The sequence below is a fragment of the Oryza glaberrima genome, chromosome 9, assembly GCF_000147395.1.
Source record: "Oryza glaberrima chromosome 9, OglaRS2, whole genome shotgun sequence".
Taxonomy (NCBI): Eukaryota; Viridiplantae; Streptophyta; class Magnoliopsida; order Poales; family Poaceae; genus Oryza; species Oryza glaberrima.
In genome coordinates, this window is record NC_068334.1 from 18,828,330 (window position 1) to 18,848,318 (window position 19,989).

General features: G+C 41.7%; 4 protein-coding genes and 1 long non-coding RNA gene across 8 annotated transcripts; 4 read left to right on the forward strand and 1 right to left on the reverse strand.

The window, feature by feature from the left end:
* Positions 1–159: 159 nt before the first annotated feature.
* Positions 160–5,988, forward strand: LOC127785497 (uncharacterized). The gene is made up of 10 exons (XM_052312960.1): positions 160–547; positions 639–791; positions 1,182–1,396; positions 1,474–1,544; positions 1,687–1,846; positions 2,287–2,479; positions 2,625–2,780; positions 2,918–3,006; positions 3,292–3,385; positions 5,840–5,988. The coding sequence occupies exons 1-10, from the start codon at positions 223–225 to the stop codon at positions 5,842–5,844; spliced, it is 1,461 nt and encodes a 486-aa protein (XP_052168920.1). The 5' UTR covers positions 160–222; the 3' UTR covers positions 5,845–5,988.
* On the reverse strand, positions 3,730–8,189 carry LOC127785496 (calcium-dependent protein kinase 22). Its single transcript, XM_052312959.1, has 8 exons — positions 7,236–8,189; positions 6,951–7,074; positions 6,671–6,814; positions 6,378–6,530; positions 6,055–6,170; positions 5,802–5,969; positions 5,276–5,503; positions 3,730–4,673 (listed from the first exon to the last, which is right to left on the reverse strand). The coding sequence occupies exons 1-8, from the start codon at positions 8,187–8,189 to the stop codon at positions 4,542–4,544; spliced, it is 2,019 nt and encodes a 672-aa protein (XP_052168919.1). The 3' UTR covers positions 3,730–4,541.
* LOC127785500 (uncharacterized) lies at positions 6,089–7,062 on the forward strand. Its single transcript, XR_008019754.1, has 3 exons — positions 6,089–6,209; positions 6,349–6,831; positions 6,936–7,062. It is a non-coding gene; the product is annotated as an uncharacterized LOC127785500 (long non-coding RNA).
* Positions 8,190–8,196: 7 nt separating the features above from the next.
* Positions 8,197–12,072, forward strand: LOC127785498 (uncharacterized). 2 transcript variants are annotated; one of them, XM_052312962.1, is made up of 8 exons: positions 8,204–8,430; positions 8,936–9,076; positions 9,210–9,272; positions 9,495–9,561; positions 9,646–9,746; positions 10,481–10,525; positions 10,753–11,223; positions 11,674–12,072. In XM_052312962.1, exons 2-8 carry the CDS (start codon positions 8,939–8,941, stop codon positions 11,842–11,844), a joined length of 1,056 nt encoding a protein of 351 aa, XP_052168922.1. In that variant the 5' UTR covers positions 8,204–8,430; positions 8,936–8,938; the 3' UTR covers positions 11,845–12,072. The 2 variants fall into 2 exon arrangements, with proteins under 2 accessions (XP_052168923.1, XP_052168922.1); XM_052312963.1 differs by lacking the exon at positions 10,481–10,525 and having other exon boundaries at positions 8,197–8,430.
* A 507-nt stretch (positions 12,073–12,579) lies between these two features.
* Positions 12,580–15,838, forward strand: LOC127785499 (protein farnesyltransferase/geranylgeranyltransferase type-1 subunit alpha). Of its 3 annotated transcripts, none has more exons than XM_052312964.1 (6): positions 12,580–12,705; positions 12,983–13,250; positions 14,321–14,430; positions 14,596–14,716; positions 14,866–14,961; positions 15,215–15,838. In XM_052312964.1, the coding sequence occupies exons 2-6, from the start codon at positions 13,002–13,004 to the stop codon at positions 15,653–15,655; spliced, it is 1,017 nt and encodes a 338-aa protein (XP_052168924.1). In that variant the 5' UTR covers positions 12,580–12,705; positions 12,983–13,001; the 3' UTR covers positions 15,656–15,838. The 3 variants fall into 3 exon arrangements, with proteins under 3 accessions (XP_052168924.1, XP_052168926.1, XP_052168925.1); XM_052312966.1 differs by having other exon boundaries at positions 12,597–12,705; positions 12,992–13,250; XM_052312965.1 differs by having other exon boundaries at positions 12,598–12,705; positions 12,989–13,250.
* The last annotated feature ends 4,151 nt before the right edge of the window (positions 15,839–19,989 follow it).

Consider the following 19,989-nt stretch of genomic DNA (forward strand, 5'->3'; position numbering starts at 1 on the left):
GCTCGTGGCGTCCATGGATCGAAGTGAAACTACTCGGCCCAATAGGCCTATCAAAATTCGGCCCACTAGAACTGACTATGTGGGACCAGGATAAGCCACGTCAGCGTCTGTATAAAAGAAGACCGTTGACTCGCCTCCTTCCTCCGTCACCTACCTCCTCTCGACTCTTCGAGCTCATCACTCATCACCTCGTCTCGCCGCCGCTCACCACACCACCTTCCGATGGATGCCACCGCCTTCGCCTCCGCTCCGAACCCTAGCCACGCGCCCTCCTCCTCCTCCTCCTCTCTCTCCGCCTCGTACTCGCGGGTTCTCCGCTTCTCCGTCCGCGACCCGTGGCGGCGGCGGCGGGGGCAGCGCCTCCCGCTCCACGCGCTCCGATCGCAGCGCCCCGAGCCGGCGCCCGCGTCCGCGTCCCACCACGACGTGGTGGTTGTTGGCGCCGGGATCATCGGGCTCTCCATCGCGCGCCACCTCCTCCTCCACACCCCGCTCTCCGTCGCCGTCGCGGACGCCGCCGTCCCGTGCACCGGCGCCACCGGCGCAGGTACCCTCAGTGCGCGTGCATGTGCGTGGGGGGAGTTGGGTAATATGGCCTCTAGGGTTTTGATGTCCCGTTGGTGTGTGCGCTCGCGCAGGGCAGGGATACCTATGGATGTCACACCGGACGCCCGGGAGTGACACGTGGGAGCTGGCGGTGCGGAGCAAGCAGCTGTGGGAGGAGCTCGCCGCCGAGGTGGATGGCCTCGGGGGCGGCGGTGCGCGGGAGAGGCTGGGGTGGATGAGGACAGGTAAAATCCATGTGATGGTGAATTGCTGTTTTTTCAAAATTTGTTTGGGGATTTGGGACCGATGGAGTCGCGTCGTCTAAATTGCTTGCCAGAGTGATTATAACTTTGTAAGTAGTGGTGATTTCAGTTAGAGAGTACAATGGACATTAATGGCATCCCCTAGACTCTTACGGTCCAACAGATTTAACGACCAAGGTAATTGAGGTACTTTTGTACTCCAATACTCCAGGACTGTAATGTTGATGCGGTAGTTGGAAACTATGCTCGTTCAATGATGAAATGGCTTATCATATACATTGCATTATGTGTACTGTGTTTGATCAAATTTTAGTTCTCTATGGCAGTCAGAGTCTGAATGAAATGTGAAATTCTGTTATCATTTTTGTTAAGGAAGCTTACTAGTTGGGAGAACTTCCGAAGAGATGGCTACATTGGAGGAAAGGACCAAAGCTCTATCTCAGGCAGGAATACGTGCGGAATGCTTGTCTGCTGCTTCATTGCATGCATTGGAGCCGGAACTCTATGTTGGACATGATGGGGGTGCTATGTTCTTGCCTGAAGACTGCCAGATTGATGCCTTCCAGGCTGTCTCATTGATTGAAAAGGTTTCTTCTGCAGAATTTCGATTTCATATTTGTGCAATTAGCAGTGGTCTCCAATCGTTAACATTTTCATTCAATAGACCAATGGTTCATATTCCTCAGAAGGAAGATATATGGAGATCTATAATGATCCTGCCATGTCATTAGTAAGGTATCAAGGTCTCTTCTTTTCAGATAACTTATGTTGGTTGGTAGATGATTACTTGTCTATCAGGCTACTGAGATGGGCTTTCAGCTATGCCAAACCATCTACCTCTATCTGCATTACTGATAATTGTGTTAATTTAATGCAGATCAGAGACTACTGGAACAGTTCAAGGTGTCCAAACATCTAAGCACATCCTATATGGCAGAAAAGCTATTGTAATTGCTTCTGGTGCCTGGACTCGAACCTTATTGCGTAGTTTTCTTGAACCGAATCCTGCATTGGACATTCCTGTGATGCCACGTAAGGTACATGATACATCTGAAATTTCTTGAATTTACCTGTGATCTGAAAAATATTTGGATTGAAATGATCCTAATGACATGCTAGCTAAAACTAAATCATTACAAATTGTTCACCACATATCTTCAGTTCTTCCCTAATATAGTACTAACATGATGGTCATTTCTCTGTAATATTTAGGAATTACATTTTTTTTCTTCTTGTACCCAACTCAATACCTAACAACATTAGGGTAAAAGAAACTTCCTCTGTTGTTTCTTAAACTTTCACCGAGTCCTTATACTCAACTTTGACAATTACTCTTTCCTAATTGCATGTTTGTAGAAATTATTAACTTAAGAAATGATACTTTTTTGGGGGTAAATCCACTCAGATCATTTTCATGCAAGTATGGTCCACATCTGTTTGGGGATGGGGGTTGTAATGCTGTAGTCTTCCATTTCAGGGTCATTTGCTTGTGTTGGATAAATTTGACAAGCTTAAACTAAATCATGGACTAATGGAGCTAGGATACGTTGGCCATCAAGTTGCTAAATCAAGCGGCACACCCCTATCTTCAGAATCCAGTGAAGATGAGCATGGTGCTTTATCCATATCAATGACCGCAACAATGAATACAAAGGGAAATTTAATCCTAGGTAATTTATGAACTAGCAAACTTCATCCTTTGTAACACGTTTTGTTCGTGTGGATGAACCAAACTCCTTTTCATTTAACCAACTTAAGATACAACACAAAATGACAGATGCAACCATGCAAGATCACCACATTTCTATGTTACAGGAAGCAGTCGAGAGTTTAAAGGATTTTCAAGAGAAGTTGACATGTCCATCCTTAAATGTATATGGGACCGTGCAGCAGAGTTCTTTCCTACGCTGAAGAATGTTCATCTTGATATTGATGAAAACACTGAAATCAGGATCGGGCACCGTCCCTTTAGTAAGCCCTTCTCATTTTAGAACAACTCAGGAAGAGAATGCCACATAGTCTTTCAAAGATATTTCATTGCAATGTTATTAGTAGTTTTTTGCTCTTTTATGTAGTACTATTGGAAATAAATATCTCATTTGTTTCAGTGCCTGATGGGAAGCCAGTTATTGGATCTGTTCCTGATCTGCCAAATGTTTTGATTGCGACAGGACATGAAGGAAGTGGACTTGCTTTGGTAAGGGCAATGTATAAATCTGCTCCAGTTAGTAGCTTTGTCTCTTATTATTTATGTAGTTGAGCAATCAAGCATAGGACTTCCTCAGTCCTTGGTTCTCCTGATGACAGGGCTACAGGAGTTGGGACGAATAGGCCCAATAGAGGCATGTGTCCTGTGTCGTATACAGAAATAGTCGTGTTGTGTTCGCTTGATTTTTTTTTTTAATTTGTAGAGATTGGTTCTACTGCTATCTCTTTTAAGAAGGTACAGAAGTTGATGTTCATGTGGTAAATTTTACTTCAGGCATTAGGCACTGCTGAAATGGTCACCGACATGATTCTTGGGAATCCTGGAAAAGTGGACTTCTCGCCATTCTCCATAAAAGACAGGTTTTCAGGTAATTCTGGTAAACATTTTGTGATAAATTTATCTTTATGAAAATCCATTTGTTATGTTTTCATAATCACAATTTCTCTTTATCTGCAACATTGTCTCACTGATTTTTTTTTCTTGCCTTGTACTCCCTCCGTTTCATAATGTAAGACTTTCTAGCATTGCCCACATTCATATAGATGTTAATGAATATAGACACATATATATGTCTAGATTCATTAAAATCTATATGAATATGAGTAATGCTAGAAAGTCTTACATTGTGAAACGGAGGAAGTATGAGGGAATATTGATGAATATCACTGTTTTTTTTTTTTTTACGGACTGGCAAGACGAATATCACTGTGAAGTGACCATTATTGAGAAATTCCACTGGAGAATGACTGTTTTAAAATTGCCATCGCAAACATCTCTTTTCACAAAAATGTCAGTTTCGATGTTGTTGTAGTGGACAAAATTGCCCACATCTAGTTTCCCATCCCCATTCCAAGGTCATCCATGGCCTGATTGCAGAGCCTCCTTCTCCCACAGCCTTCCTGGATAGCCCTCCTTCCTTATTTAACTGTATGAAATAATTCAGCTTAGCCTTAGCTTCCGAACATGACTGTTACACTGATTCATTTCATCTTAATTTTAAATTTTCAACTTGAATTTGTTGTGAACTTCTCGTATTAAGTTTTTCATGCATTTTATTCCTTACTGTATGAATTATGAGCCATGATGGATGGAAATCGCCATGATTCCTATTGGGAGTTCATAGTGTAGTTGAAACCTGAAAAACACGTTTTTAATAAATTATATTTGGGGTTTCTGTCAGAGTTAGCTTCTTTTTCTTTTTAAATTTGGCAAAGTAGCAAAACATCAACATTTGGTAAGTGGATTGCATGTCGGTGCTTCCCTTACATGTGCCTATGCTAAGTCATGAATATATATCCTAGATATGGAATGTCTTGATTCCATTACAAGGGACGATGCTATAGGGCTCGCTGCTTGATGAACCTTGTCATCTATGCAACTGAGATACAAAATCTCCTTTCACCCTGCTGATGTCCTCTACCCAGTAATCTGGTTTTATATTTTAGGCTGTCCACTGATGCTTTGTTTTTAGTTGATTGCTTGATGCACTCAGTAAGTAACTGTTGCTCAGATCCTCCTCTGTTTCATGAATTTCCTTTGCACAGCTTACGACTGAGGGAGCTGAAATTTGCTTTTGAGTATCGTCGGGAAGCATTTCTCCAGTCTGATCCAGATATCATCATTGATTCAAACTCCTGATAGCTAATGCGACCATCCTGTTGAATATATGCACAACATGTCAGTTATACTATTGTAGTATTGATACATGTGTGTAAAGTGTAAACCCCAACTGGAAAAAAAACATGGATAGGAAACCATCAAATTACTGTTGCTTCCTGGGTTTCTTGTACACTTGGATGAGGATCCAAGATATTTTGCTAAAAAAAAGAAGAGAAGACTAAGTTTAGTAGACTATGCCTAGAATTCAGCAAGTTTTGTGAAATGGGAATTTGTTGCTGATTTGCTTCGAATCTGCCCAATGTAACATTTCTTTTGTAAACTATTTATAGTTTTTGGGAAAAAAAAGGGGAGGGGGGGTCGCTTATTAATTTTCAGTTTTCTCTTACTGGAGATAGTTGAAAATTGTGTGGTTTTCTACTTTTTCTGGCTTAGTTGATTTGGGGGTTTAGGGTAAATAATCCAGTCAGCTTAATACTACCTTAGTTTTGTTGGAAATGGGTTTGATTTGCGTGCAGTTCCAGGCCCCAAAATGGCTAAAGAAAGGCTTTAGAATTTTGTAACTGGTGAAATCTACACTCAAACACAATATGATACATCTTTAAGTGGTTGAAAGTTTAATTAATTGGTTAGAACTGACCTTATCAGTGTCAATGTCTCGAATAATATCTTTAACCACTTGCTCAGTAGGGCCCAGTTCATCACCTAAAGCATCCATCAACTCCTCCATTTCAATGAAACCATTACCATCTTTGTCGAAGAACTTGAAAGCTTTAGGTAGGTACTCCTCATTGCTCATCTTCTTTATATGAAGTAATACCGTTACAAACTCCTCGCAATCTAATGTTCCATTTCCATCTATGTCACCCTGGAAAAGGAAGAAATTTGTCAGAACATTCAGCACTGCAATGTCAAGTTACATTAATCAATCTATGTACCTCTGGTGTATTAGGTGTAAAAAACAACAGTACAATTTGGACAGATACTTGGTTGCAATGATGACATGTATTTAGACTTATGTCATAGTAGTATTTACAATTGCATTTGTACTGCTCTCATTTTATTCATTTTAATTCAGCTGCCGGTACCCCAGTTATTCTAAACTCTAAATTATAAAAGAATAACGAAATATAGTGCTATGGGAATGGATATAATAAAGCACTCACAGCTTCTAACAGCATTTCGATCTCTGTCTCTGGAACAGGATGACCATTTATCTGGAGGCCCAACTTCAGATCCTCAAGCGTCAAATTACCGCTGTTGTCTTTGTCCATCTTGTGGAACATCTGAGTATATTTATCCATCTCCTCCACCGGTAAATTCTTGGCAACGACCTTCATCGGCAAATGCTTCACAGTGAAGAAGTACACCACATTTGAAGAAAATAAGAATAGTAGCAGCAGGTTCTCTGCAACTTACTCCAAGTGCCTTCTTTTTGAACTTATTCATGGCTGAGAATTGCATCAGTCTGGATCGAACAATCTCTCCGAGCGAAACGTTTGGAGCCCTATCGGCATTCTTGAGCCAAGGATGCTCTGTTTTTTGCAGGAGGAGAAACAATCTCAACTGAGCATGTAATGTAACACTACTTACTGTACATTATTAAACTCCCCCCTTTTTGCAATAATGTCAAAGACATGGCAAAATTCTAGATTTCGATATGGCTATGAACTTGAATTTGAACTGATGAGATTCGTTTTTTTAAAAAAAAAGAATCTGAACTGGATGAAGGTTGTTTTTACCAAGGACTTCCTTTGCTGTCAACCGGGTAGAAGGATCGGGGTCAAGCATCTTGCTGACAAGGTCCTTTGCATGCGGGGACACCTTGGGCCATGGCTCCCTCTGGAAGTTGATCCCACCCTGGAGTATCGCCGTCACCGTTTTCTCATCATTGTCTGCACATCGTTGGCAAAGGAGGAGGCATCAGCGATCGATCAGCACCAGTAATTATCAGAGAAGTATCCTTTTATCTAACACATTCTGCTAGCTATTGTGGTGAAGAACAAGCAGAGAAAGCATGGATGGTTCGATTCACCTCCCCAGAAAGGAGGAACTCCGCAGAGCAGGATGTAGAGGATGACGCCGGCGCTCCAGACATCTGCTTCTGGGCCATAGCTTCTGTTGAGAACCTCTGGTGCCATGTAGTATGTGCTCCCAACCACCTGGGTGAATCTTTCTCCTGCAGCCAAGAGCCAGGTAATTGAGATTTGAGACTTGAGTTCGTTCGGATTTGATTTTCTTTGCGTTCTTTGCTGCATGTCCAGTGCGTGATCACATAGTATAATTGTGTTGTTGAGTAGTGAGTTCCTTCCTACCTGGCTTGAAGAACACCGAGAGGCCGAAATCGATGGCCTTGAGAGGTGAGTCCTCCGACTTGTTGGCGAACAGGAAGTTCTCCGGCTTCAGGTCTCTGTGCATCACCCCGTTCTCGTGGCACAGCTGCATGCAACATGCATTGATTCATGCACTACACCAAGTGACGTTGATGGTTGAACAGGATACAAGAATCAATGGCGATGTTGATGGTTGAACAGGATGCAAGAATCAATGGCAGAGCATTCGATGCAATGGCAATGGCGGGTGGGGGGTTAAGGAGGTGCCTGGACGACGCCGACGATGGTGCGGGCGAGCTTGGCGGCGGCGCGCTCGGTGTAGTGGCCGCGGGCGAAGATGCGGTCGAAGAGCTCGCCGCCCTCGCAGAGCTCCATGACGAGGTGGACGCCGTCGGAGTCCTCGCAGGCGTCGCGGAGCCGCACCACGGAGTCGGCGCCGGTGCCGAGGGCGGAGATGCGGCGGAGGATCTCCACCTCCCGCCGCACGTCCTCGGCGTCGCCGCCGCACCGGCGCAGCCGCTTCCGGCGGATCGTCTTGCAGGCCAGGGCCTCCCCGGTGGCCGCGTCGGAGCACCGCCGCGTCACCCCGAACTCCCCGCGCCCCAGCTCCGCCCCCAGCCTGTACCTCTCCGCGAACCCCGCCGCCGTCTTCACGTCGGCCGCGTCCCCGAGGATGGCGTTCTTCCTCCCGCCCCCGCCACCGCCACCGCCGCCGCCGCCGCCGCATCTCCTGTACTGCCACCTCCTCCACGACTTCCCCTTCTGGTGCTCGCCGCCGTCGCATCCGCCTCCGCCGCCGTCGTTGTTTTTGTTGTTGTTTTCAGGGGAGCAGCTGCAGCAGGGCTCGTCGTTGCTGGTGACGGGGAGGATGGCCGCCGGCGCGCGGCCGCGGCTGAAGCGGATCATCCTGGTGGAAACCGCGAAGGCGGAGGAGCAGCCACCCATGGCGTCGCCGACGCCGACGCCGACGCCGCAGATGGATGCTTTGCTCCCTCCAGCCTCCTCCCCCCTTTTCCCGCGCGTCGCCTCGCCCTCCCCCGCCTCCTCGCGCCGCGCGCGTAAAGCGAAGGGGAAGCCACACGGGTCGAGGAGGCTGCGTGGCTGGCCGTTGGTCTCGGCGCTGCGTCGCGTGGGCCGGATGGGCCGGGGCGGGCCCATCGATGGCCCCGGAGCTAGTGGCATTTCCGTAATTACCTCGCAAATCGATGGGGGCACTGGCATTGGCAGTTTGGCACTGAGAAAAGCAGTTCGCAGTTTCTTCGGTCTCACCAGTCGCCAAACTCGCCACCACTCTTCCGCATCCTGTTTTGATTAGCTTTTCTCTATCTTTCTTCTGCTCATCTCATATCATCTGTCCCCCCTCCTGTTCGTAATCTTGATTGATTAATTTTGCGTTTTTGTCCCGACTTTTCTTTGGAACCTGTCTGTGATTCTTGGGGACAGATCTTGGGGATTCGTACAAGTAAGTGTTTCTTCCTTCATCTTCTCTCCCTCTTTTCGAGATGTCTTGATCTTCTCTTGAATTTGTGATGTTGGAACTTGGATGTGATGTTTCTTGGCTCTATAGTTTTAGCTGTTGACAACGGGTCTTTGGGCCGTTTCTTGTGGCATTTGGCATTTCAATGGGGGTTTAGCTCATTGCGATTTCCCCTCTACTTTGGGTACTCTTGATGTGTGATGTAGCTGTAAGTTTTTCCGGCTATGAAATCTCATCCGGTAGGAATGGGTGTCCTATTGTGCCCCAGTTGTTGATTTTCTGTGTCCTTTGGAAGTGAGAAGGGTTCAAGAAGAGTTATCCCAGTAGAAAGAAATTTTACATGCCCAAGATTTTGATAATTTGACACTTTATTTGTCGTCACTTTGATTGTATTGACATTACGAAGAATTGTTACATTTTATTTTCACCATCATTACAGTGCTACTGCATTACATTTCTTTTCACCGTCATTATGATTTGGTCGTTTCAGGCAATGCGGTCACCTTCAATTCTCTCACAGTGCCTGGCCGGCTTCCTGTCGCATGAAAAAGCTGCAGCCCACTGCGTTAATGTCGTGCCCGAGAGAGAGTCACACCCTCCGTCACCAGCAGTCGAGATTGTCCCGTCAAAGGTGGAACTTTTGTCTACACTTTCTTGTTCATTGCAAAGTTGTGTGGCCATGGTTGGCTCTTTGTGCATAGATATACTGATGGAAAGGACTGTTATCTACTGACTAATCTCCCATTCTTTACATTGTACTGTAGAATGTTCATCCATACAAGTATGCAGGCGAGAATATTGAAATGCATGGCATGAATATATTTAAGGTGATAATTCTTTCTTAACTCCCTACTTTTTTTTCATTTTACTAGATTACTTCATAGAACCATGGAATTAGTATTACAGAGTTGAGTTTTTATTCATAGTGGCCATTTATATGGTAGGCAAGTCATGGTAAACATTATTATTTTCCTCTATATAAGCTATATAGCATCCTAATCTTTTGTGGCTTTTGGAATTAATTGTTCTGTGTTTTAACCTTGTTTCAGGGAAAGGTCAGTGTTGTCGATATTGTTGGTCTATCTGGATCAGAGGTTATAACTCCAAAAGGTGAAGGTAAGTGTCATACCCCTAATGATAATCATTTTGTACTGACTACCTAAAACACTGAGAATCTAAAAGTAACGGTTTTTATTATAGGGCCTCTGAAGTGCTGTGAGAGTTCAATTGACCTAGTGAATGTTCTTAAGAATGAGATCCGTGATGGACTATTGACATTCAGAAGCAAACAGGTTTTAGAGGTACAACGCTTTTATGTGTTCAGTACTACTCACTTCGTTCGTGATTGATGAGCGCATATGCAAAACAAAAAAAAAAATCAGTATTGATGAGTAACTAATGGTGTGATTGTTGATTTCTTGGCTTCTCATCAATATGCACATTATTCAAGCTGCATGCATACGTCGTTCACCATGTGTGCATCCGTTCGTAGCTTAGAAATCATAATTAAGTCCATTCATCATGTAGGAGTCCATGTGTCGCCTGCTTCATCTACCATGTTTTGATTGCTCCTTGATCTCGCTGCACAGTTGTTATATGATGATCAAAACTGAATGGAGGGAGTACTAGTGAAGCTATGCATTCCTTGACTTCCATCTCTGTCATTGACTGTTTGTTTATTTGTTAAATATGTCATTTATTTAAGTTATCTTGGTACACAAAACTCTAAAGGGTGTGCGCATATGTAAAAGAAAATGGAAGGATATGGCTTAGTCCATGGTTCTGGTGAATTATGATCTGTATTCAGATAATGTTATGTTCTGATTCAACTTGTATAAATTCCAACTTGCACTCCTTAATCCCTTGGACATGGAATTGTTATCTTTATGTTCCAGGAAAAGGTTCTTGACTTATAACTTACTTCTTGGTCTTATTTATTTCTTTGGTCCCTCAGATGCCAAACTCATAGCTTGGTTTGATTAGTTTATGGTACTTGGGCAAACTGTAATAGTCCTTTTTTTTTCCCAAAATGCAGCTTGGCTGTGGATATGGGCTTCCTGGGATATTTGCTTGCCTGAAGGTACTGTAGTTATCCATGGCATCTCTTCGTTACTTTTATAGAATGTGTTATTGCTAGCCTAATCTTAGATTTACCGTAGCCTTAAATCTTGACTAGCATGAATCCATGTATCTAGTATTACTGTTGCATAGTTGTTGCATCCGTGCACAATGAGTTATATATTAGCTGTGTTCTGCTCTGTGTTTGGCTACTGTGATAACTGACATTTTCTTCCCAAACGTTCTTAGGGAGCTTCAACAGTGCATTTTCAGGATCCGAGTGCTGAAATAATAAGGTGCAAAACAATACCCAATGTGCTTGCAAATCTTGAGCATGCTCAAGACAAACATGGTCAACAACAAGGAAGCCCCCTTACTCCATCTCGGCAGCAATTGCCTCAAGATATCCATTTCTATGCCGGGGAATGGGAGGAGCTTCACACTGTTCTGTCAGTGATTCAGGAGGATGAGGTGGACACATCATCAGGTGTAGCACTAGAGTTCTGTGAAGATGACTTTCTGGATGGTTGCAGTAGCCAAGATGCAAGCAATATTTGCCATGAAACCTCTTCAAGGCGATCAAGAAAACTATCAGGAAGCCGTGCATGGGAGAGGGGGAATGAGACTACCACAGGAGATGGTGGATATGATATACTGTTAGTCAATGAGATCCCTTATTCTGCAAGCTCTCTTCAAAACCTCTATTTGCTCGTAAAAAAGGTTTGTTCTCCATACATTTTTTCTTCAGGAAATTCTCGCCATGAGACATTATATATAGACAGCATACAGACAATCACTGCATTGTTATGACTTATGACTAGCATAATATGATAGCGATAAGCGCAGAATGAGTGTAGAGCTCCTCCCTGAGGTCACTCTGCATTGATATGCAGGAGATTAGTATGGGTAGACGAATTTCCTTATATCAGACTTTACAGCAGACCAAGAACTGAGTTTTTTTTTTTTTTTGGCATTAGACTTAGGAATTGGCTTAGCTTCGCTGCAAGGCTCTTTTCCCCTTGTTTCTGGGACTGTCTTCATCTCATCCTTCTCGTTTATCCAGATAATATCAAATGCATTGTCCAAATTTGCCGTCTGCTCTGGAACAGAACCTGCTTCATAGCCTTAACATGTACTCCGTACTAAAACTTCTGTTCTTGGTTCTTGCAGTGCCTAAGGCCGCCATATGGGGTGATGTACCTTGCTGCAAGGAAGAATTACATCGGCTCGAGCAGCGCGGTGCGGCAGCTCCGATCCCTGGTGGATGAAGAAGGCGCATTTGGCGCGCACCTCGTCTCTGAGCCCCCAGAGAGGGAGATCTGGAAGTTCTTCTTCAAGTAGTAGTAAACTAGTAGTTCTTCGGTGTGGCGCTGCAAATTTCATCACAAGCTGCGATGATCACCAGTTCTGTACATAATATACTTTCAGAGTTCCAGCCATGTTTTTTGTGTCGTTTTTGGGCTTTTTTTCCCCCTCGGAAGTGTGGTATTATTATGATAAAAATTCATGACAACTCAAAACCAGTATTCGTTGTTCAGCTGCCAAATATTTTTGAGTTTGTTATGCTGAGTTATCACTTATCACCAGTATTGATTTGTTGAATTATTATCATTTTTAAGTTTGTTTGGTTGTGGGTTATAGGCTCTATTTCAAACGATTTATTTACCAGATTATTGCAATGGATTATCCTCTCGATTATGGGTTAAATATTTTTTAAAAAATTAACAAATATGTTATTAGTGGTGTAAGCAATCTAATAGATAAAAGTTCTTTGGAAAAAACATACTACTAGGAAACGTATATTTTGGGATGGAAAGAGTACTTTATATTTGAAGTAAATAATCTATGGAGTATTTAGGACCAAAACCTGAATCCTATGGAGTAATTAGGACCAAAACCTGAATCCTGCACTGTTTTTAAGTTCGTTTCTGAATTCTGCTGATTACTCTTTTTGTACTCTTTAGTTTGTCACTATCACCCTGAGTCAATGACAAGTGGGTGCAGATATCGGCTGAAGTTACAGCCTTGACTGCAAGTCAAAGCAGCGCAGTCATCACCATCCAGCCGTTGAAGAAGCAACCAATGGCTGGATTAAGGTCATAGCGCTTCCAATCCCCCTCCTCCTTCCTCCGCTCGCCGTCTTCTCGACGACGACCCGCGGCCACCGCCGCGCCGCCCTCCTCGCCGCCGCCGCCGTCTCCGGTGAGGTTTCCCTCGCGTCCTTCTCCCCCCTCCCCCTCATCTCCTCCTCCTCCTCCGCCGCCGCCGCCACATCCGACTCCCTTTCGCCGGCGCTGTAGGGGGAAGAGAGACCTGATCCCTTCCACCGCCTACGTGGAGTTCCTCTACTACCCTAGGCCGGCGTGGAGTGATACGTGAGCCGTGAGCATGGAGATCCATCCATCCCACTGCGGTTTAGGACTGCAGTTAGTGGAGGATTTGATTCGATTTTTGTATTTTTTTTGTTTGATTTCTCTAGCTGCAGCAGAATCTGATCGATGGCGCCGTCGTCGACGTCGTCGGAGGCCTCCGACGAGTGGTTGCCACCCAGCCGGCGGCCGGAGCTGGCGGACGTGGTCCCCGTGACGCAGGACGACGGGCCCCACCCCGTGGTGGCCATCGCCTACCGGGACGAGTTCCGCGAGGTCATGGACTACTTCCGCGCCCTCTACTTCGCCGGCGAGCGCAGCGTCCGCGCCCTCCACCTCACCGCCGAGGTCATCGACCTTAATCCCGGCAACTACACGGTGAGATTGCTCGTGTTATTCCCCTTTTTTTTTCATGTTGGAAATTGAATTTGCAGTGCAGGAGATTTGCTCATTTAGAACTATGGCCCTGTTTGGATCCGGAGGGCTATTTAATAGCCCTCCGGAATCTTGCTATTTAGGAGTATTAAACGTAGATTACTGATAAAACCCATTCCATAACCCCTACGCTATTTTACGAGACAAATCTAACAAGGTATATTAATCCATGATTTGCTACAGTGATGCTACAGTAATCAGCCGCTAATTGTGGATTAATATACATCATTAGATTCGTCTCGCAAAATAGCCTAGGGGTTATGGAATCGGTTTTATTGGTAATCTATGTTTAATACTTCTAAATAGCAAGATTCCGGAGGGCTATTTAATAGCTCGGAGCATCCAAACAAGGCCTATGTACATGTAGAACTAGCCTTCACTTGTTATAGTAATAGTAGCATGTTGGGATATTGGCAAATTCCAGCTTAGCTAGTGGTATCTTGGCGGATTTATCTATTTCGGAATTTGATTATAAAAGTATAACTGTGATGGCAAGCTTGACTAGCATATATAATGTTGTTTTGGAGACACAACGCGGCAAGACAAATTTAGGAAAATTGATTAATATTTTTTTCTTGTGGACACATTGAGAATGTCTAGATTTATGGTAGAGCAGGAGAAAACAGTTAGTGTTTGATTTTAATCTGCATACTGTGGTGGTGTCTCTTTCAGACTTATCAAATTTTCAGTTTTTCCGCTGTACTTTTCATGATCAGAAAGATAAATATAATTAAAATATACTGTAGTGCTGTACCAAATTATGTTTGGGGCTTTTAGTCCATATCCATAATAGGACTTTTACTTTGTTTGCTCCCTCCAAATTTGTACTCAGCCATCTGTTGTTGCCTCATTGGCATTTTGCATGCAGAATGTGCAAATTTCTCCCAGTTCTGAGTTTAACCAGCAACAAAACATGGTGGCATGTAAAATTGTCTTTCCTTGTTATGTGTTTAGCGTCATGCATTTCATTTGGATGCCAGTTTTGAACTTAATGATCTTTTTTTGCTTGATAGGTGTGGCATTTTAGGCGTCTTGTTCTAGAGGCACTGGATGCTGATCTGCGTGAGGAAATGGATTTTGTGGACCGAATTGCTGAATGTAACCCAAAAAATTATCAAATCTGGTGAGTGACATTAAGTTTATACCCATATTTGGTAGCTGTGGAGTTTTTCATGAAGTTTATACTTGCTATCATTAATTCTGAGCGTTCTGTAATTAAAACTTCATTCTTCTGCTTTTTTGTTGGGAAATCTTGATTAACGTCCCAGTACTATATATATTTTCTCAGGCATCACAAGAGATGGCTTGCGGAGAAATTAGGACCAGATATTGCAAATAAAGAGCACGAATTTACAAGGAAGATACTTTCTATGGATGCTAAAAATTACCATGCTTGGTCTCATAGGCAGGTATATAATGTTTCCTCTCGATGTGCGCTAAAATTAGGCTGTTGATACTCGTTTGAGTTCATTTATCTATATTTGAGTGCTGCACTGAGCAAACCTTTGAGGGAAAGCTGAGTTCTAATAATATAATTTATGTATCATTACTGCTGCAGTGGGTTCTTCAAGCACTGGGTGGATGGGAAACTGAACTACAGTATTGCAACCAGCTGCTTGAGGAAGACGTCTTCAATAATTCAGCTTGGAATCAGGTCAGTTGATATGCTTGTTTGGCTTTAAAATTTCTAGTTTATTATACAATTTCACTTTTAATTCGTCCCATCTTGAATAGTAGTCTGAAAATCCATATGCCGGTTCATGATTTATTAACTAAATTCATTGATTCTTTCTCTTCTTGCTTTACGTGGTATTTTGTCCTACTACTGTCTCCTTTCTGACTTTTTTTGGCTGATTAACTAAGATCAAATGATTACACTGAAGTATGTTATGTTTGTTTTGCAACAGAGATACCTTGTAATAACAAGTTCACCACTTCTTGGAGGCCTTGCAGCAATGCGTGACTCGGAAGTGGATTACACAGTTGGGGCTATTCTGGCTATACCTCAGAATGAAAGCCCCTGGAGATACCTCAAAGGCCTGTACAAGGGTGAAAATAACTTGCTGATGGCTGATGAGCGCATCTCTGATGTTTGTCTCAAGGTCCTGAAACATGATTCGACCTGCGTATTTGCTTTGAGCTTGCTGCTCGATCTTCTTCAAATTGGTTTACAACCTTCAGATGAACTCAAAGGAACTATCGAAGCAATAAAGAACTCTGATCCTGAAGCAGATGAAGCAGTAGATGCTGATCTTGCGACTGCAATCTGCTCAATATTGCAGAGATGTGATCCCCTGCGGATAAATTACTGGTCCTGGTACAGGACCACTATTTCTTCTCAAACCTGAAGCATGCAGTGGCCTCCATGAGGTCATAATGGAGATATCTTCTATCTTCGTGTGATTCTGGGCGTTGAGGTGCCTAGCTACATTTGTTATGAACTTTCCTTGGGCATAACTGATCACTGATATTACTCCAATATTGTGTTCTTGTGCATCGTATGTTATTCCAGATATTATATTGGGTTGCAATTCCTTGTGATGTACTCCCTCTGTTTCACAATGTAAGTCATTCTAACATTTTTCACATTTATATTTATGTTATTGAATCTAGACATATATATTTATCTAGATTCATTAACATCAATATAAATATAGAAAAATACTAGAATGACTTATATTATGAAACGGAGGAAGTACCATATATGTATCAATTACACTGCTTCGCAAGTTGCCACCGCGGTGTGGCCGTGTCAATGGAAGGGGATAGGGGCAACGGTGAAGGTGAAGGTGTGCTAAACTGCTAACCTAACCTCATGTACACAGAAGAGAAAGCGATGGAGAGTTTCAGGTAGAGGTGAACATAGTTTAATTTTCTTGATACGTATTTGGTACAAATGATGAAATGCGTGTCTCACTTTAGAGAAATATTGTTGAAACGGTCAAATGTGTTACACACGTTGAATTAGCATGTGAGCACCACCTGTTATATAAGTCACATCAAGCCTATTTGATAGCTCTAACTTTTAAATTTATCTCAAAGGAGTTGGATTTAGAGTTAAGTTGTAGAGCAGTCTAGATCTTGCTCCACCTTGCTAGTTTATGTTATAAGAGCACTTTAGTTTGCTTCGCTTCTGTTTTTGGTGAAGCTGAAATTGTTTGGTTGGACTCCAACTCTAGAAGTGGTAGAGTGCCAAACAAGCGCTTTATTTTAATTTTAGCTCTTGACTCTACTTGTCGAGCCAATTTTTTTTTTAAGCTTAGTCAATTCTAACTAAAGTGGGCATTTTCGATGAAATTCTTTTAACGGAACATCGGAGAGACTGGTGGTAGATCCACTGTACTCCACTATGTTTAGCCTTAGTGATATGGCTATGAGGTGATGGGTCCACCGTTCTTCGATATGCTTAACCTCGTGAGAGACTGGTGGTGGGTCCACCGTACTAAGAAATGTTTAGCCTCGTGATATGGCTATGAGGTGATGGGTCCACTGTACTTCGCTATGCTTAACCTCGCGATATGGCTACGAGACCCAATAATTCACTATAAAATGACATCTTGCCCTCTCGTCTTTCCATTGTCTCCCCGTTATTTCTCTTCCCACCAAACCACTTCCTAACGCAACAAGATCGGCGTAGATGGCATGCACCCTGAAACCTATGGGTAAGGAGAGGGATTCGTTGTTAATGTTCTTTTCCTTGTATTTGATTTAGTGCTTATGATGATATGACTAGCTCAATCTTTTTGTGTCATCTAGATCTAAGAGATAAGGAAGAAACTAGCTACCAGTGGCAGATCTTCAACGCCAAAGTAAAGCTAGGCGTCGAACACCAGCATCGGTTAAATTAGTTGTGGTGGCATATCAGCAAGTTGTGTTTCATCCATCTCATAGGTTAGATCAAGAAATTTTATTCACTTGAGGTTAGTAAATTAAGTACATGTGTTGACTTGTAGATTTATTTAGCTATTTTACATTATTCTATTCGATTGTTAGAACCATTTCTTTAAACAATAGTTAGAATCAACCTCCCTAACAATGAAGATGGGAACAACTGAACAAGTTAGAATCCTAAGGTAAATGATTGAATTTCTTTTTATCGTTTTGTTGTTTTATTAAAATGCATTCAACACCTCTCTTTAGAAACACAAACCTAGAATATCTACATAATTGAACACTTACTTTAAATTTACCATAGGAACTTGTTTTGTTGTTCACGCCAGCACATGCCAACCCTTTCTTTGAAAACACAACCTAGAATACAGCCTGGACATGCTAACCCTCTCTTTAAAAACACAACCCGAAATACAGCCTGGACATGCCAACCCTCTCTTTAAAAACACAGCCTAGAATACAGCCTGGAATATCCACGTATCAACCCTTCATCGGAAACACAAAGATAGAAATTCCATAAGAACATGTTCATGCTAGTGCATATTTAGCCATATGTTTAGATATAAATATAGGAAGATTCACACCAATACCCATTAAAGCATAGATATGTAAATTATTAAAATATTTATACTCCTAGATCTTTCATAGGAACCTGTTCACACCAATACATGCCAACCCTTCTCTTCAAAGAATATCCATGTAATTAACCCTATCTTAAAAACATAAAAATAAAAATTTCATATATACCTCTTTATACCCGCACACATCCACCCCTTTAGAAACAAATCCCAAAAAATCACATAATTAATATAGCCATTAAAACAAGTCCCAAAAGATCAGCTATGTTTTAATGGCTATATTAATTGTGTGATCTTTTGAGACTTGTTTCTAAAGAGGGCCGGCCAGATATGTGTTGTCCTTTAGGAAACAAATCTCGAATACGGTTAATTATACCCATCAAAGCATACTCCATTCATTTAAAAAAAATCTTTTAGAGATGAATCTTACCAAATGCTTGTCCAGATTCATCACTAGAAGTTGACTCTTTCGGGATTGGAGGGTGTAGCTGTAAATTATAGTATTTACAGTTTTATTAATTACTTGATCTTTCGAGATTTTTTTTCCAAAGGGGTCGGATTTGCACTAGTCTTTAAGAAACAAATCTCGAAAGATCACACAATTAATTATATCGTTTAAAACATAGATGTAAATTATTAAATACTATAATTTACAGGTATGTTTTAACGACTATAATTAATTGTGTGATCTTTTGATATTTGTTTGTAAAGAGGGCCAAATATGCTCTGCTATGAACACGTCAAGGTTTCCCTTACTGTCCAGGGCAGGGTTACCACACCTTGGCGGTTTGCATGGTTACCGCACTGTAACTGCCATGAGAAACCGTACAAAATTTTATCAAAAAATTAAATTATTTTAAATTTTATTTGAATTTAGTGGGGTTACCGTAGTTTAACTGTTACTGTACCATGGAGGTAAGCCGGTTACCATGTTTGCAGCCGGTTTTGTAAACCCTGGAGCAACTTCCTATGAAATTTCTATTTATATGTTTTTAAGTAAGGACTAATTACATGGATATTCTAAGTTGTGTTTTTAAAGAAAGAGGTTGGCATGTATGGTGTGAACATGTTCCCGTGAAAGATTTAAAGGAAGGAATAGAAGTATTTTATAATTTACAACTATGTTTCAATGGGTATAATTAATTGTGTGAATCTTTTAGGATTTGTTTTAAAAGAGGGCTGGATATCCCTGGGTATGAATAGGTTCAAATAAAAACAATATTTTTATGTTTTAAAGGAAAGACTAATTATGTTACGTGAATATGCTAGGTTGTGTTTTTAAATAGAGGGGTTGACACGTACTGGTGTGAACAATAGGTTCGTACGAAATGTTCACGTGCAAAACACAGCCTGGAGTATTCAAGTAATCAACCATTTCCTAAAAACATAAGAATAGAAATTCATATGAACTTGTTCACACCAGTGCCTATCCAACCCTCTCTTTAGGATCCAATATTGAAATATTCACACAATTAATTACACCCATTTCAAACATAATTGTAAATTATAAAATAATTTTATTTATCATAAATTCTAGCCTAGCCAGCAAAGAATCCAACTCAGCAGCAAACCATCAAAAAAGAGTGCAAACTACATTAACACAAAGAGATGTGTAAGTGTCCACATCAAGAACAGGGAAAAAAATGCCTCTTTAAAAAACGAAGAAATTTCTAATTATTTCAAAATAAAATTAAACTATTTTTTAAAAAATAAATCATGTTAAACTTGTGGTACTACGTTCAAATGGAACCCTCGATACAGTTCATGACCCATCCATCTATTCATCTACTTTTTTCATCATAAAATACAAGAACATAGGATCGGAAATATTTTCTAGTAGGGACGGAGAGAGTAACATTCATGTCACCCATGTGAGGAACAATGTAATGGTTATGTTAGGTAGCATCTAAGGGTTCAGTTGGACAGACAGAGCGAATATAGTACTACCTCCAACCCAAAAAAATATAATAACTTTTTGTTATGAATTTGGACAAATGCTTGTATTTTGGAACAGAAAGAGTAGTAATTTCTTTTTAAAAAAATTACAAATGAAATAAACAAGAAAAAAACATGCTTACATTCTAAAATATAGTAATTTTTCGCTATGAATTTAGACAAGGTTTTTGAAACGAAGAAAGTAGTATTTTTTTAAAAAAAATACAAATGAAATAAACGAGGAAAAGAAACCCCTGCTTACTGGCCCCATTCATCAG